This window comes from Pygoscelis adeliae, unplaced genomic scaffold (genome assembly GCF_000699105.1).
Source record: "Pygoscelis adeliae isolate BGI_AS28 unplaced genomic scaffold, ASM69910v1 Scaffold24, whole genome shotgun sequence".
Classification (NCBI taxonomy): domain Eukaryota; kingdom Metazoa; phylum Chordata; class Aves; order Sphenisciformes; family Spheniscidae; genus Pygoscelis; species Pygoscelis adeliae.
In genome coordinates this window covers 448,718-465,432 of record NW_008824806.1, presented here as the reverse complement: position 1 = coordinate 465,432, position 16,715 = coordinate 448,718, and the positions used below count along the sequence as shown (strand labels likewise).

General features: G+C 46.7%; 1 protein-coding gene across 1 annotated transcript in view; it reads right to left on the bottom strand.

Moving 5' to 3' along the window:
• Positions 1 to 900: 900 nt before the first annotated feature.
• The window catches only part of WNT2 (wingless-type MMTV integration site family member 2), a 19,290-nt gene continuing 3,475 nt past the window's right edge, over positions 901 to 16,715 (bottom strand). The window contains exons 3-5 of the mRNA XM_009324105.1: positions 13,489 to 13,766; positions 10,265 to 10,529; positions 901 to 1,192 (exon numbers count right to left, since the gene is read on the bottom strand). Of these exons, the coding sequence (XP_009322380.1) occupies positions 963 to 1,192; positions 10,265 to 10,529; positions 13,489 to 13,766 (773 nt within the window). The 3' untranslated portion in view covers positions 901 to 962. The remainder of the gene's footprint in view (positions 1,193 to 10,264; positions 10,530 to 13,488; positions 13,767 to 16,715) is intronic.

Below are 16,715 nucleotides of genomic sequence, written 5' to 3'. Positions count from 1 at the left end.
CTTTAGAAACCCGATCATTACTGAGACAAGGTATTTCCTTCTCCATCAGCTTTCTGCAAACGTTTTTCTGCTTATTCAGTAAGTGAAAAATAGGAAATCTTATCCTCAGGTAGTTGAGTCTCCTATACCCAGCTCTCACTAGGCTGAGAAACAAATCTCTTCTTTTCAATCCTTCAGATCACAAAAAAACTCAGCAGTTAATATTAGTGACCTTTTAAAAGCTTTTAAGGCAAGTTTTCACAAATATATAACTAAGACATTTGCTTTGACTCTTTAATAGTTTATGAAAGTGTTGTGGTTGAGTACTTCTCCTGCAGTTTCCTTTGCTTTTTGCCGTGGGCCAATTTCTGCCCCATGGGAAGCCACAGCGTGCTAACGGTGGCTGGGGTGGCCTCAGGTGGCCACCTCACTGCAAACTCCAGTCCACCGGGGATGGACAAACGCCCCTCCGGTAAAGCCTCTCACCCAGCCTGGCCCCAGATTTTCTCTCATGGAGGAATCGCCAACCGGTGCCCAAACTCCCGAGCACTTCAGTATCCAGGGCACGACTGTGGCCAGCGCAAGATCCTTTGGAAGATGCTTGAGCAACCTCAGCCCATGCAGTTGTTGGTGGTGGTCCTGTACGAAAGGCCCCATCTTTGTGTCTTTCTGTGTTCTTGATGATGGCAGGAATGAATTGCCACAGGGAGTCCGGAGGAGAGTTGCGTGTTGGTTGGAAGAGTCCCGGCAGAAGTACGTCCTTCCAGAGCTGCATCAGTTTATGCGCAGACAACTCTGCAGCAACACTGTCATGCAGAAATGGGAAGTAAATGCTGCAGAGTTTGCATTAATTATTCAGCAGCTTCTGTGCAACGAAGGACAAAGGCAAAACTGGCGTAAAAGTAGAGAAGACCTCAGACTCATTCCCTGCATGGACCAGGAAGGGCAAAGGCTGTGGTCCTCAAGCATCAGTAGCCTGTGCATCATGTCCGGGAGATCCAGGCAGCGCTCTTTGGCGCTTTGCAGGTGTGAATATCTACCACTTCTAGGCAGTCCTGGCAGCGCACAGCACAACACCAGTGGAATTTGCACTCGCATTTTGTCATCCTGCTGACGCGGGAGGTGTCGTAGCCTCTCCCGCAGCACATCACTTCACAGCTGTCCATGCCGCGGGAGGTTTGGTTACAAACCCGACCAGCTGTCCCGAGGGACCCTACAAAGGAAATGCAGGAAAGGTCAGGAGGTGGATTTTAAGGAAGGACAGAAAGCATGTGAAAATAGGTATAGGAGCCGTAATTTGCAATGTATTTGATCCTTCAACATCACATCACCTGGGATTCAATATCAAGCCAGAGAAATGCCTATAATAAGGTAAAATTGCTCTCAAATCATAGAATCATAGAATCATTAAGGTTGGAAGTTCTCAAGTTTATCCTGGAAATCAGCTTTGGAGATGAGAAGTAGTAAAATGGACCAAATACTTCAAGGCTCTGCCCAATTCTGTTAGTAGCATCATGCTTTGCTTCATCTTTCTGTAGCATCTCTTTCCTCTCCAGTGAGCAGATACCCTCCCCGAGGCAGCCATGCAGCCCCCTCCAGCCCCCTGTGTCCAGTCCCCCGGGGCTGTGTGCAATGGGGCACCCAGGAGGAGCACCCCCGTGGTGCTCGGGAGCTCATGGGCTCTGCAGGAGAGCTCTGGGTGGGCAGGGGAGGGCTGGGAAAGAGGAGACTGCTAAATGTGGTGGCTGCAAGGGACACACTGGGCAGAGTAACCATGCTGCCAAAGGTTAAAGTCTTTGCACAAGTGAGCACAGAAGCACCCCAACCACTTGGCATCACCGCTGCGTCCACCCACGGCCCGCGTGTCCACCAGTTCAGGTGGCAGCTGAAGAGTGGCTGCTCTGTGCACCTCATCTCTGCGGGGTAAGCACCAAGGGTTCTTCTCCTCTTTCTCGGTAGAGATTAGGAGAAACTAAATTAGAGCCTGCTGTGGACAGAAGGAGGGGTAGGGGAACATACCCCACCTCTTCATGTTCTTACAATCTCTCCGGAGTGGCTGAAATGCCTCTGCCCATCTCCACGTGGCACAAAATGGCTCTTTAAGGCATGTCTTAGCCCGACCAGCTACTGTACCACATGGGAGCTGCTGCTCATCTAACACAAACTTATCTTAGGGTTCACTTTCGGATCTATAGCACACCTGTTGACAGATCATTATTATCCATCTGAAAACTTCATGAATACTCATTGCTTCACCTAATTTCTTATGTATTGCTATTATAAATCAATTTCAGGTATATCCATGAGATGAACATTGTTCTGACATTTTCCCTAGACCTGATTATAGCTCCATTCTTCTGTTCTTGGCCAAAATGGGATTCCCTAAATATCGACTGCGGTCATTAAATTAACTGGAAACATTTTACAAAGTGTATTCACAGGCGTACATCAAAGATGAACAATCTACCTTCTTAAAGAAAAAAAATACATGCAGACATTAATTCAAATTTGCATGAGCTAGGATAGCAAACTAATCTTAATTAATAAAACTTAAGCTGTAATTAATCTGTAATTATTAAAAATCTATGCTGCATAAATTCTGATTTTCTTTTTTTCCCCCCTATGGTGTACTTACGGTTATATATACCACTGCTGCTGTACTGAAGTACTTCACAACATACAAGTATTCACTGTGCCTCTACCCTCTATTGTCCCCAGCACCGGGGAGACTTCATGTCTTTTCAGGCCTGGGCCCAGAGACTGAGGCAACGAACGGTCTCAGGCACTTCAGTAAAGTCACCTTCTCAGACGGTGGGTTTTCATGGGACCGATACGTGATTTAACCTCTTAGCCACGGTGGGGGATGTTTTGCTCTTTTTGCATCTAAGTCAGGACAGGCTTCAACTGCTGCCCCGGAGGAGTGTTTCAGTCCCTAGAAGGCGTCTCAGCCTTCCTTCCCATAGCTTATATTCCTGTATTTATTTAAATATTAAAATATTCATTAGGTAGAAATATACACCTGGAAAGCTTCAATATCAAATCGCTGGTCCAGGTCTGCTGCGGGCAGAGCAGACGAAGGGTGTTGTATGGCCACACACACTCCAGGCTCAGTGGGTGTCTGCGGCCGCCCCGGCCACCTGCCCCAGGAGCTGTTTGCCAGCTGCTGCTGACGGCGGAGACACCGGCCCCAGCTCAGGGGTCCTGAGCCACAAAGGTGCTGTGGCACTGGCCAGGCGGAGACCTGCTGAGCCACCCGAAAGGGAAAAGGCAGAGGGAGGGGAAGACACGCTGAACAGAGCCAGAGATGGGCTCCTGCACCTGCAGCCCGATAAATCCCAGATCTCCTCGGGGTCCAAGCCTGCTCACGCTGCTGCCCATGGACCAGTGCTCTGCGTAGCATCCTTGGGGAGGCAGCTGAACAGCACTTTAAAGTAAGCCTCTGCTACCCGGGGGAGCACCTCATGTTGATGTAAAAACCAGTGACGTGTTGCATCAGGCATGCCCTGCACCAGGGAACCAGCAGTAGCTCCCGGTCTCTTGTCCCCGCAGCCAGTGACAGCACCTGAATCCTGGTGCAGTGGGTCCCGGGGGGGAGGAGGAAGAGGAGGAGAGGTACCACCAGCAACGACCCACATGGGCGCACACCACCCCTAGCAAGCCCTCTGCCACGCAGTTCTCCCTGCAAGGCCAGCTGCACCGGGGCAACCTGCACAACAGGCAAAGCAGTGATGCCAAAAGGCCTTTCCCAGATCCTTCTTCCAGGAATCGCTCCGCACTGGGGGAGAGAGACTTCCAGTGGCCGCAGGTGCCTTCAATCTAGGCAGGATTGAGGAGTCAGGAGGATGCAGAGCTACGTGATCCACCTGTGATCCCGTAGGAAGCCTGTGGCAGAAAACAAACCAAACCCTGCTTCCCAGCTACCACATTCTCCTCCATCTGCGATGCTGTGCAAACAGCTGGGACATCTGAACGTAAGTGCTGGTGCTTGTGTCAGCCCACAGCAATATCCATCACATGCCAGACTGTGCAAAATACAACTGAATAACCACGTTTATAGGCGCTTGTCCTGCCCTCTCTGCTCAGACAAAAAACCGGTACAACGCCCAAGCTTGTGACTCATATGATTAACGTTCTGCATCAGGAACTTGGTGTGAATTCCTGCTTACCTCCCTGCACGGGCTCCCCCTCACCTCCCTTGCTCTGCGTGCTGCTTTACCCCGCTGACGGGGCCCAGCCCCAAAGTCCCAGAGTGCCTGGGCTGTGTAACGCAGCATGTCTAGGACAATAATCTCCAACAACCACCATTTGGGTTAGATTTCAAACCACTTGGTGCTCTGCTCTCTGCATGTCATTTGTGTGAAACGAGCTGGACGCTCGATAGCCTTCGCTGTGCCACCGTCGGGCAGCGGCCGGCCAGGTGTCACTCCTCCAGCGGAGGCAAAGCAAAGCCGCTCTCCACCTCGGCACGCCTCCTGACCGGGAGCAGAGCGGGGCCGTGCTGCCTGGCCGCTGGGGTGGAAGGAAGACCCCACGTCCCCCTCCGCGTGAGGCCAGGCGCGGGTCATCACGCCCAGCTGTGATGAGGTGCAGGAGCTGCCCCGGGAAGGTCTGACCGCATCCCTCAGCCGAGGCACAGGTTAGTTTCCAACTCCAAAGTTCTCATTTCCAGATGTTTGGGGAAACCGCACAGCAGTGAAGGGGAACCTGAGCAGGATGCGCCTGCTGGTTTCAATGGGAGTTTTGCCACTGACTTCAAAACCAAAATGATTTCAGCCCCTAACAGACAGTCAGAAGTTGGTATCATCTGATACTGCCCACAATACAACATCAACATTTACTGCGCCGCTAGGAGAGGAGACTAAATTATCCACAGAACGTGACGAAAGAGAAAACAGGCTCATATAAAGGCTTAGTTTCTGAGCAAACCCAACATTTTTGAAAAGTTCAAACAGCATCTTCAGCATCTTTGTGGCTTCTCTCACGAGAAAGAAAATGAGCAATAACTGACAGCGAGCAGCCGGGCAAGTTACTGCGCTCCTTGGGCGCACTCACATACCCAGGTGATGAAGACAACAGAAGACACTAAACAAAATATGGAAGAGTTTTCTGAGCTTTGCCTGCTACCTGTTAGGCACCTCCTCATCACTTAAGAGGCAGGAGTATGTTCTAACTTGTAAAAAGTTTTCGTGCAACTTCTTCGTTTTTATTTCAAGTGTTGGAATTGCCATGCCGACCCACAACATGATACCTGCCAAAACATCCACAGCTTTTAATACTGCCAAATTTACGGCCCGTATATCAAACCCTTTCTTCTTGGTTTGCACAGTTGTTTTCTTAAGCAAACATATGATAAGTTGAAAAATATTTTTTCCCATTCCTAAAGCACGAAAATGTATTTACTCCTTTATAATGTGAGATTTTTCCCTTCTATTTCCGTTGATTAAAAACCTGTCTTCAAGCAATAAAGTTCATTACTTGACTTTCACCTAAAAAAAAACCAAACAAAACCAAGCAGTGAAACTCCCAACAACAATAAACTAGTTTCCACACGAGCGTTTGGGGGAAAAAAAAAAAAGAAATATTCACAGAAAAGTAGCTCTAAAGCTACTTTTCATACCAAGAAACATTCACGTTTCACGTACAACACCTCAGTACAGCAGGGCTGGAGAGGACAGGCAGCGCATGCCAGAGGCAGCCTTGTCCAGAGGGGCTGGGATTTCCCAGGCCAGCAACGAAGAGACAGTAACGTGCTGATAAAAACAGCTTATCCAGATTCAGTTTAGAGCAAATGTGTCTCGCTCTAATTTCCATAGCTACTGATAGCTGTCATAACCTCTCAGCAACCAGAGGCTCTTGGGGTGATTGTGCTGCTCCCTTGCTGGACGGTGCTTGGAGGAGAGCTGCCCTGATGGAAGTCATCGCAAGCTCTGCCGTCAGCTTGCATGGGGCCGGGACTGCACCCAATATATTTGCAATGCGTGAAGTGGGATATACGGGCCAAGAAGTCGCACAGGGACTGCCTGTATGCGCCTAACCTCAGTGAGAAGTTTTTAACATAGATCAGGATTGGTTTCCCTCCATGGGTTACATACCTCAAGTACTAACACATCTTGCCCAACACCAATACTTTGCAGACTACACTTTAATTTCACATTTTTCTTTCACTCCGGACTTGGCCTCATTCATCTCAAAAATGCAGCATACGGCTTATGTGGGACAGCAGGGGAAATAAATTAACACGAAAATAATCCTGTGAAGGACCCAGAGCAGGTCACCCTGGGCATGTGGTTTGTCACCCAATGCGCAGCTCCCACGGGCTGCCCGTAGCACTGCACATGCATCTCCACAGTGCTTTCCACCAGGAGACCGGGTGTGGAGGGTCCTCAGACCCAGCCGCAGCACCCTGTCTGCCTGTTGGGGACACAGGAGATGACCACCGCAATCCACGTACACAACCCACACCCTACGGCGCAGGCAGAGGCAGCGATGCTGGCTTTGACAGCGCCCAAACCAGGACCATGTGAGTGTTGGGAGAAACCTACAGGTGACTTGAAGCACATGGCACATGGGTTTGCAGCAGGTCCTGAGGGACTGCTGCAGCAGCTCGAGACCATCTACACGTAGACATGACCTGCCTCTGCTCCACCACCACTTCCACGTGGCCAAAGCCTCTTTGCTACCAGAAGAGTTGTGAACAGTCAACACGCACTCACCAACGCCATCCTGCCACTCACCCACCAACTCCACCTTGGTGTCCCCGCCTGGGGATGAAACCTCCTTGCTCATATGCACCACCTCCACATGCGTAGCTGAGCTCAGCTTGCTCTACACACTTTGGTGGTGGTCTCCCTGCAGGAAGAAGCTTCACTCAAACATTGCCTATGTTTTTTGGTTGCTCTGTACAAATTAATTTTTAATAAACCGGTTCTAAAATGTTTTCTTTCGCAGGAAGACATTACACTGCTTTAATAGTCTCTACGAACAACAGCCTGTAACGAAAGCTTGGCCAGCAAGCTGGTGATGCCCGCTCTACGACTGCTCATGTTTATTCCTAAAGCAGTCTCTGCTTGTCCACCAGTACGTTCAAAACATGATGAACTTGCAACAGCTTTCAATCAACCTAGCCTGCATGGATAGTCAAATAGCAATCTTTCAAAACTTAAAATGCTTCTAACAGAAGCTTATAAGCAGACAAACAAGAGTTTTTTTACAGCATTTCGGAGGTGAAGTTACGCATTCAGGGTGAGAGAGTACGTGCTACAGCCACCTGTGTAGCCGTCACTTTAGTTTCCTTCACAGCTTTATAATTTCTGTCAGGTCTCTCCCTGTGTAGTCCTGGGTACGCTTGTATTGGTTTTGGGAGCTGGAAATTTATGGTAATATAAGGGAAGACCATGCAAAGTGTGGCAAAATTTGTAAGTTCATGACAAGACTTTCAAAAGCCCTCTGGGATGTCCTACCTCTGTTTCTATCAAATTATGAGTACAAAATTGTGAGCAAAAATTATTTCAGCATCCATGTGAGCAGAGGTAAGTGAATTCTGAACACTTCTGAAAATCTTCCTTTGGTCCTTCTCTAAAAGTCGTGAAATCTTAATGCTAGACAAGAGGTGGTTGGGTTATTACGTTCTCTTGCTATTGAGTTGCTATTAGTGTTTTCCACATATTATCTCACTCCCAAAAGCAATGACTGCTCTTTTCCTTCTAGGAAAAAAATAGTAACACATTTTTCACTTTGTATGGGCAATTCATGTATGTACGTCCAGCTGCCTCCCCCAGACAGACTGCCAGACCCAGCGGGGTGTATTCAGTTCCAGCACCCTCCAGTGGCTGCCCGCCACCCGAGAAGAGCCACCACTAAAAGCCCCAACAGCAGAAGACAAGACGCATAGTTTTTTGGATAGGCCGCTGATGATACAGCCCCTGAGCACCTTTAATTTACTGGTTCATATGTGTTAGCCCACCCAAGCCACAGAGGACACTGGCTTGGTCATTCTTCAGCTTGTGAAGCTGTCTCCTGGTCAAGTCGTGACACTTCATAAGGTTTGCTCTGGGAATCCTTCATTCAGTCCCCATACTAACCAATCTCCAGATATAATCCCCCGCCCCCGAAGCACTAAATTGCTTGAATTCCCCTGAGAATGAAAGGCAGAACTGTATTCAAGGACATACTAAAGCGCTGTGGTATTACATTTAGCTGACGCTGAGATGCTCCCCACCTATTTCTAAACTCAGACTTCCATAATATCATTTCATTTCCAGTCATTTAACAGCACTAACACTCCGGAGCGCTCAACAGGGCAAACCAAAGGTAATAAAGAAAAAATGCTGCTCAGCTGCTGAAATTACCTCTCTCAAAGCCAGACCAGTTTTTGTTCATCTGATTCTTTCTTTGCTCCACGCGAGCAGCAGGGCATCCCGCACCCCGTTGAAGGTTTACTGCAGCTTGCCAAAAATGTGCTCTTCCAAACAGCCGCATTCTCTGAATTCTGGGCCGCAAAGAAACACCTCCTCATCCGCAGCCTTATCTTGAGCTGAACCAAAGCACGTGTCAGACTCTGCCATCTCTGGGCAGGCTTGACAGTGTCAGGCAAGCGCGCATAACACACTGCGGTGAAAAATGCCCACTCTCCTCCACAATAACATGACTGACAGATGAGATTAGGCTTAGTACAAAGAGATTATTAAACGGCTTTTTGACATAAAAAGTGGGTCATGTGTGGGCTCTCCTTTTTGGGGGAAAGAAATCATGGGTGTTACAATGCACGAGGCAACTTCAAGAAACAAAATTTTGAGTAAATCCTAGTCTGCAAAGTTAGTCTCTGCGCAATGCCACAATATGCCCATTTATTCACGTGGATTAAAGTATCAGATTTTACAGGGTCGGTCGCTATTCAAGGAACAATACGTGCTTGTGCAGGTAATAAGCATCACCTGCAAAAGCCATAAATAACACTTAAAATTACCTTGACTACTCAACTAACTAGAAACACTGTACAACATAAGCGTACTGGATGAAATTCTGGGTTCACTGAAGTCAATAGTACATGACCAGGGTTTCACATATTGTTCTTATTTAAGTACAGTTGTTTTGCAATGCTTATTCCAAGTGAACTTGGATTGTAAATATGCAGCGGTGCCAAAAAGAGTTGAGCTGCATTGCTATCCAGATACTTACGGATATGTCATAGCGGGTGCGATCTGGTACGTTATACAACCTATTAATTAGTTCCACAACATCTTTCATACATTACTCAGTCTGGCTCTCTTTTCCAAATTTCTGGTTTTCTAGTTGCTAGATTCTAATTGCCACATCAGGAAATGCTATACACGGGTCAAGAACCGCTAGCAGGATTCCTGGTGCTTGGCAGTGCCTTGAATCCTGTAACACTGTTAAGTGTGTCTCCATTGAAATCTCTACCAGCAGAAAAATTCAGTGTTAACAGCAGCCCTGAAACTTTACCTCTTCCCACTGGGGCTGGCACAACTCTTCAGAAAATGTGAAGGTTATCATGGACGGAGCCAACACTGTCTCGTAAAGAGGAATAAACAGCCGTGTCACTCGATGCAGTGTGCTGTGCCCCACCGACCTCTATTCTTTCATCCACCTGCACGTCCTCCAGCTGCCTTGCACCGCGTTACCGACAGCTGCATTGACCGGTGCAAGCGTGGTTTGCACCAAGTTGCTGCACCTCCTACATTACTGATGGGGAGAGGTGTGTCTACAATTAGGGGGTCCACGGTCCACAGTGAGCTGCGGGGAATGTGCAGATAAAGGAGGACACTGGTCTCCTGGGAGTCTGAAGCAGTAGCATAATAACATGGAAGACAAGCAATGCAACGGGAGGTGGTATCATAGGGACATCACGGGACTTGGGGCTGCTGTAGTTACACCTGGCAGCTCTGGAGTGAGCTGTGTGATACAAGCGTGTACGTGGCTGTGTACGGTATGGACCTGCCTCCAGAGCATAACTCAAGTTGCTTGTCCTAAAAGCAACTTTTGCCTTGCAGCGTCTCCAGGGCTCCATAGCATCTGGAAGAAACTGCTGAATTATATTAGAACAACTGGCTGTCATACATCTAGGGATATTGAGGAGCTATTGTTCTTGTACAGAGCTGTCCTTCTAAAACATCTTCCTGCCTGTTTCCTGCCGGTTACATGCATGGATTTTTTTATATATATATGTATATATGCACACACACACATCAATAATAATGATAATTTTTTACCTTCAAAGTATAAACGTCTGAAATAAAACCATTCAGATGTAACGATAGAGGCTTACCTACATCCCTGTCCCTGATACAGTAGTCTGGAGAGCTCTCAAAGTATACCAGGTCATTCTTAGTTGGCTTCTTAAATCTCTTATTAGCCACAGTGAAACCCGTGCCATCTTGATTCATGACCACCTGAATCGCTCCATTGTATTTCTTCCACAGATAATCTCCTGTTTTCCTAAAGTCTGCCATGGCCAGCCAACAGGTCCTTAGAGTGCATGATCCACTCACACCGTGACATTTGCACTCCTGTTTCAAAAACCGCTTCACGGCCTGTTTAGAAACGCAGTAAAATACACACAGGTAAAACAAACTGTAATTTACACTTCTCAGCCCTTTCCCAGTCATCCTGTAATGCCAGGCTTGCAATGGGTCTCCAAATCACGGTCTGTAGTGACACCCACTGGTAGCATCAAGTCATCCCCACATGGTTGGTCTGCTCTGGTTGCTTGACTCAACCGTACACACAATCCTCCGACTGGTGGGCTTACCTTCCCTGCTCCTGCCAGTCATCCCGAGGATCGAGATGGTCCATAACGCTAGGACACTGACCGGACAGGAGGAAACGATCTGGGAAATGGACAGAATCACTCAGCCCCTTGGTAGGCGAAGGTACCCCCTTTCCCCACCGTTCTAGCTGAAGCATTGCCGTGCTGACCCTCTCTAGCTCGCCTTCGTGAAGTTGCCCTTTGCCCTGAATAGTGTTTCAAATATTTCCTAGAAATTCATAGGCATCTCATATTTAAATGATTTTGCAGAGACTGTATGAAGCATCGTACCTGGGCTAGGCATCTGCTCCACGTAAAATTTTAAAATATGGTATTTTTAAAATGCTTATAAACCTTTTAACAAACATTTTAGAGTAAGGTCTTCATTAGCTTGCACCGGAGAGACCACCTTCATCACTAATTTAATGCCTGGATAGCATTAAAGCCAATTCAGCTTCATCTCAGACATTTAAGCTATCTGTATGATGTTGGAGAACAACAGAAGGGTTCATATACAATAAGTAATTAATTCCTAATTCTGAAGTTACGGATATTTGATCTATAAATATTATGCCTTAAGGGCTCATGAAATATGAACATTTTAGAGTTTGTACAAGAGGAACAGCACCATGGGAGGAAGGTAAGAGAGAGGAAAGCTCAATGATTAGGAGTGAGACTGATGCACAGCGGGGTGGCATTTTTCAGTCAAGCTCTTGGTAATAAAGCGAGAATGTATTATAAAACCAAAGTACTTCTAATTTTCTTTCTTTCCAACTTGTAAATGATTTGACTACTTCAAAGAAGTCGCTGACGTTCCCGCAGCCCCACTTCGTTGCCAATAGTACTCTCACAAAACTGGGATTCTGCTCAGAAAGGGATTTAAGCGGATGCTTGGTTTTAACTATCTGAGTGGGAATCAGTTGAACTACTTGTATGTTTAAAACAACTTGCTGGACTGAGGCCTGGAATAGCAGAAGCAGCACATAGGGACGCAGGGCTTTTTTGTCAGGGATGTTCCTATACTGATACACAGCATATTATTTTGTATGATCCATGTGAGATTATTATAAATATTTATTCAATGTATTTTTGAATTAGTAAAATCAGAGTAGCCTAGTTTTAAAAGAAACCTATCAACACCCCTTTTGGGGGTGAGAAAAAGCCGAGGGCACAGCTAGTCTTATCCACATCCGAATGCCAGGCTTGTGAGCAGGCTGAGGTAGTGAGGTCCCTGCATCGTGGATACAAAACAGCATCCCTTTCCATAAAGCAGGTCCTAAAGCATATGAGAATGTGTTGATTATTTTTAATCACATACATTTATTAAAGTCTCTTTATCTTTTTTCTAAAAAAAAAAAAAAAACAACTACCTGCTTACCAATACTGTCTTATTATTGGTGTATATATTTTTTTAAACTTACTAAGATACTCAACTATTTCAGAAAGTACTTCCCAGCGTGAAGTTAATTCACCCCTATAAAGTCTTTGCTTGTGTCGTAGACTGCAGTCTCTTTTGGACAGTAACATAAATACAGCCATAGTATTGCATATGCGTATCACTGACCTGAATAGCCTCATCTGTCTACATTACATATTAATTACACCTGCTGGTAATAAACAGGTGGAGGAAAGATGTTGGAAGGAGAAATATTTATCAGGAAAATCATCTCCTTTCAATTCAAGCAGTACAATTCATTAAAATTGGATCTTTTCTTCTAATACGGGCTATTTAATATAGAACAATTTTACAGTTTATAAAGGGAACTTTTTAATACAAAAAGATCAGAATATGAACAATTTACTTCCTACTGAATGTACATTAAGGAAAACCAAAGACAAGAAACAAGTCATCTCTAAGATTCACTTTAGAAGAGCTTGATCTAGCACTGTAAAATATTTTCCCGTATTATTTCTGATGTTTTGGATGCAGCAAATTTTTGAATATGTTTTGAATAATGAAACAGCATATTCCAGTTTCATGCACTGTTCTTACTATTTATGACTACCACCACAAAACGTTAGTGCATGTATTCCTCAGCCCTTGCACCAGCAGTGGGCAATATGTCCGGCAGCTACTCCTTCTACTCACCTACAATAAAGAAGTAAAGACTCTTCTTGTTGAAATTGAAGAACGGTATTTTCATGCAATGTTTAGAGGAGGGTTTTGTTTAGAGCAGGTCATGCCCGAAGGCCAACACCTTTTGGAGGGACATGTATTTCGGATTTATTTTCTTAAAAAGTGAAGTAATTGTATTTTATGTCTGCTCATTTTGTGTTTAGGTTTACTGTATACATACAGACATGGACAGTATGGTTTTTTTCTCCAGCGTTATTTTGAATTTGCTCATTAATAGTCAAGCCTGTTCTTCAGTGTGGTCTTCAGCCTCCCTTAGGAATTTCTATTCCTTATTAACTGAAAGTAAAACTCCTCCATATATAGGGGTTAGGCTCCAAAGCAAGCCTCCATCCAGACTGATCCTGCAACGACTTGGGCTCGGGCTTAACGTCCCACACAAGGAGCCACTGAACTGACTCAGACGGGAGCACTGTCAAGCAGTTGCACTCAGTCTGTTTGGAGATCTCTGCCACGCTGAACCTCCCAGGGAGACAGAAATAGCATCTCAGGCCCCCGCTCAGCCCATACTTCTTCCTAACTGCTGAGATCAGTCAGCAACCGTTACCTGCCCCAGACCTGTGAGAGCTCACTGAGAGCATCTCCAGGCATCTGCTGGATGGACACCCACCTTCCTTCCAGCTCTGTTGTTGTGAAGGTTCATCAGCGCTCTTGCATCTTTTCCTTTCCGTTCTTTGGCATCCACGAAGGCTCTGGCAAATTTAACGCCGTAGTCGATGTTATCGCTGCAGCCACCCCAGTCAAAATGGCCCTTGCTGTCCTTGGCAGAGCCTTTCTTCTTGGGATCGCAGGAGCAGGATTTCAGCTCCCCTTGGCTACATGCCCTGGTGATGGCAAAAACAACCCCAGCAGAGGAGATGGCATGTACAAAAGCAGATTCCCGACTACCTGAAACAAAAAAGTCGCTTTAAAAATCGTCGGGGTCGTTCGTTTGAGTGGCTATCCTAACTCCAGCCAGTTAGCCTGGGCTTTTTTGCTGAGCAAAAGATAAAACTGGGCTGAAATCACACAAACACACATTCCCTGGAGCCAGAATTAGTCATGGCTTAAACTTGGACCCCTCCCTGGTAAAAGCTCATCAATATAGTGTTAGAGTTGGAAAACATTAAACGTTTGCTTCTGATATTGATTAATATACTTCCATGGATCAGTTGTTTTGTACAGATATGTGAATAGGACAGCTGGTATTTCTAACACGTTTCATCGATTTAGAGAAATATATGAAGTGCTATTTCAGAGACAGGTTTAAGAAATTATTAAATAGGGACACTGGAACAACATGTACATTGCAAAATACTGAAAATAACTCTTGAAACTAGGTTTTCCTCTTCTGAAGCACTCAGAATAAACTTTCCTGCTTAAAAGGCGGTAGGGAGAAATCTTGGGTGTTATTTTCTGAAAATAAATTAAATTTAGGTTTTCTGCCTAGAACCAAGCCCGGTAACCGTAATTCACACAAACAAGTTCCATTAAATCAATGGCACTACTTGTGTCATGCTTGAGGCAGGATTTGGCCTGGCAGCTGTGACTTCCACACGCCAGCTGCTCGGGCAGTTTTCCCTGCTCTTAATGAAGATACGTTATTATACCAAAGATTATCTGCATTTCTAGGCTATGCCTACTCTTAGGCTATCGGGTACGTACTTCAATGCAGTAACTGCTTAAGTTTATTTTAAGATGTAGTAATGTACAATACAGAGCTATGTTATATTGGCACAACTCTATGTATGGTAATGGGGTGTTTTCATGCTTTAAAAGTTTTTTAGCACGGAAAGACTGAGAAGTAGATTTTTGTGCGGTATCTAAGGCCACTAGCAGTGAGAGAGACCTGTTCAGAGGACTTGTAAGCCTTAAGTAACGTTAGCACAGTAAAGTAGGACCCCAAAGAGGGAATGTTATCTGTGATTTTTATTGTAGGGGCAGCATTAGACCATATAACTTATTATTTGGTATTTATATTCCAGTAGCATCTAGATGTTTCAAATAGGAAGGGCCCTAGACTTCCGTGTGCTGTGCAGACCTTTGGCAAATGGCAACTAAAAGCTTGCAAAAGGACTGGGCAAACCCTGCCTTCCCTGCACTAAGTTGAAAATCAGGCGGGGGATATTGTGGCTTGTTACAAATCATGCCCTTCTGAAGATTTCATTTCTGAGAAAACATATTCAGAAACATCACTTTTACAAATTAAAAAGAAACACTGGATGTCATTGGAAGATAGAGGTTTCATTGGAGTTTATTAAACTAATCAAGAACATTTCATTTCAAATTAGAGCAATATCAAGCTGCATTTCCCATCGCATTCCCTGCCTGATCAGGTTCAGCATAGAGCTCAGAGGGAAGCCCGACGCCTTAATTCTCTCCCATGAGCCAACAGTGAAAACTTCACTTTTGGAAAAACTGCGTTTTTACTTTTTTTATGAAGTAGCGTCACCAGAATTAGGCCGTGTTCTGTCAGACGTGTTTTCCTGAATGTCAGACAAACCTCATCGAAAACTTCAGCTGACGAGTGACATTACTGGTTACTCACAAATAATTGCTAAGGGAACATGAAGCCGGTTACAGGAACCAACCGTTTACCAGCAGCAGAGCCGGGCACCAAATGATGCTCCGTGGATGAAATCCCACTGCTCGGGTCAGCGTGCCCAGTGTCTCCTATCCTCCTCCCCATCCCCTCCGCTGGGGCAGCGGCCCCGGGGTACTTTCCTCCTCCTGTCCCTGCAGGTGCCATAGAGAGGCCATCTCAAACGGTGCCGGCGACAACCCAGGGACACAAGTGCCGGGGCGGGGCCAGCCCCACCAGCTGTGTGCCACGGCTGTGCGCCCCAGCGTGGTGTTCGGTGAAAAGAGCTACCGTTTAGAAGAATCTCAGCACGTTTGTCACTTGGATAGGGACATCCTGGCACGGTAAGAGATCTCAGCCCTTTCTTTAAGCCAAAAGGACCGTATAAGCTGTCTGAAGACTCACTAGATGCCTTAGTCCAACATTTCGGTGGCAACAAGACCCTGCTTACCCATCCTCCCTCAGGGTGGGAAGCACGTTGTAGCCCTCAGGTGCCCAGGGTCTGCACAAGCCTGGCTCACCCCTATCAGATGTGTCCCTGCTTCTCTTTCCCCCAGAGCCTGATCTGAAGGACCAGTTGTCGCAACCCCTGCAGAGGGCCGACGGCCTGGAGGGCAGCGCTGCCCAGCACGCGCGCAGACCCCACACCTCGCAGGCAGCACAGCTCTGCGGGACTGCGTCCTGCTCCTGCGCTTCCCTGGGGAAATGCTCCAGCGAGAACCGGCCTGCTGAAGGGGTTGTCGTCTGCCATCCCAATGCACTGGCATCCTGTTTGGACATGGGCTGCTCCTTTCAGCACCCCCCCCCCCCTCCCCAGGCAGGGTGGGCTGTGCTGGAAAGCCCCCTGCCCAGCTGCTGCATTCTGGCACCTCGATTTCTCTGTAGCCCTGAATTTGGGGGTCCATTACACAAAGAAAGCCTGAGAAGTTGGGAACTGCAGGGCCAGCCCCTAATATGCCAACTCCCCCTTTCTGAACTTTGCCTGTGCATTTCTGCTCTGATACAGGTTTTTAAGCAAAGCAGTACTTCTCGCTACCGTCTGTGCCGTTCTGCTGACCGTGAGACTCCAAGATAATTTTGCATTTCCCCTTGCCTTCCTCCTGAAATGTAAAACGAGGCTTCACCGCTGCTAGGACCAAGGGCAGCAGGAGGAAGGCCACCGCTTGCCGTCGCTCTCCCGGCGTTACCGACCGCGCCAGCCCTCGCGCTGACCGTCCCTAAAGCCCCTTTCAGCCTTACGCCGGCCCTCTAAAACCCCTTCCACCCGCAGCCCGGAG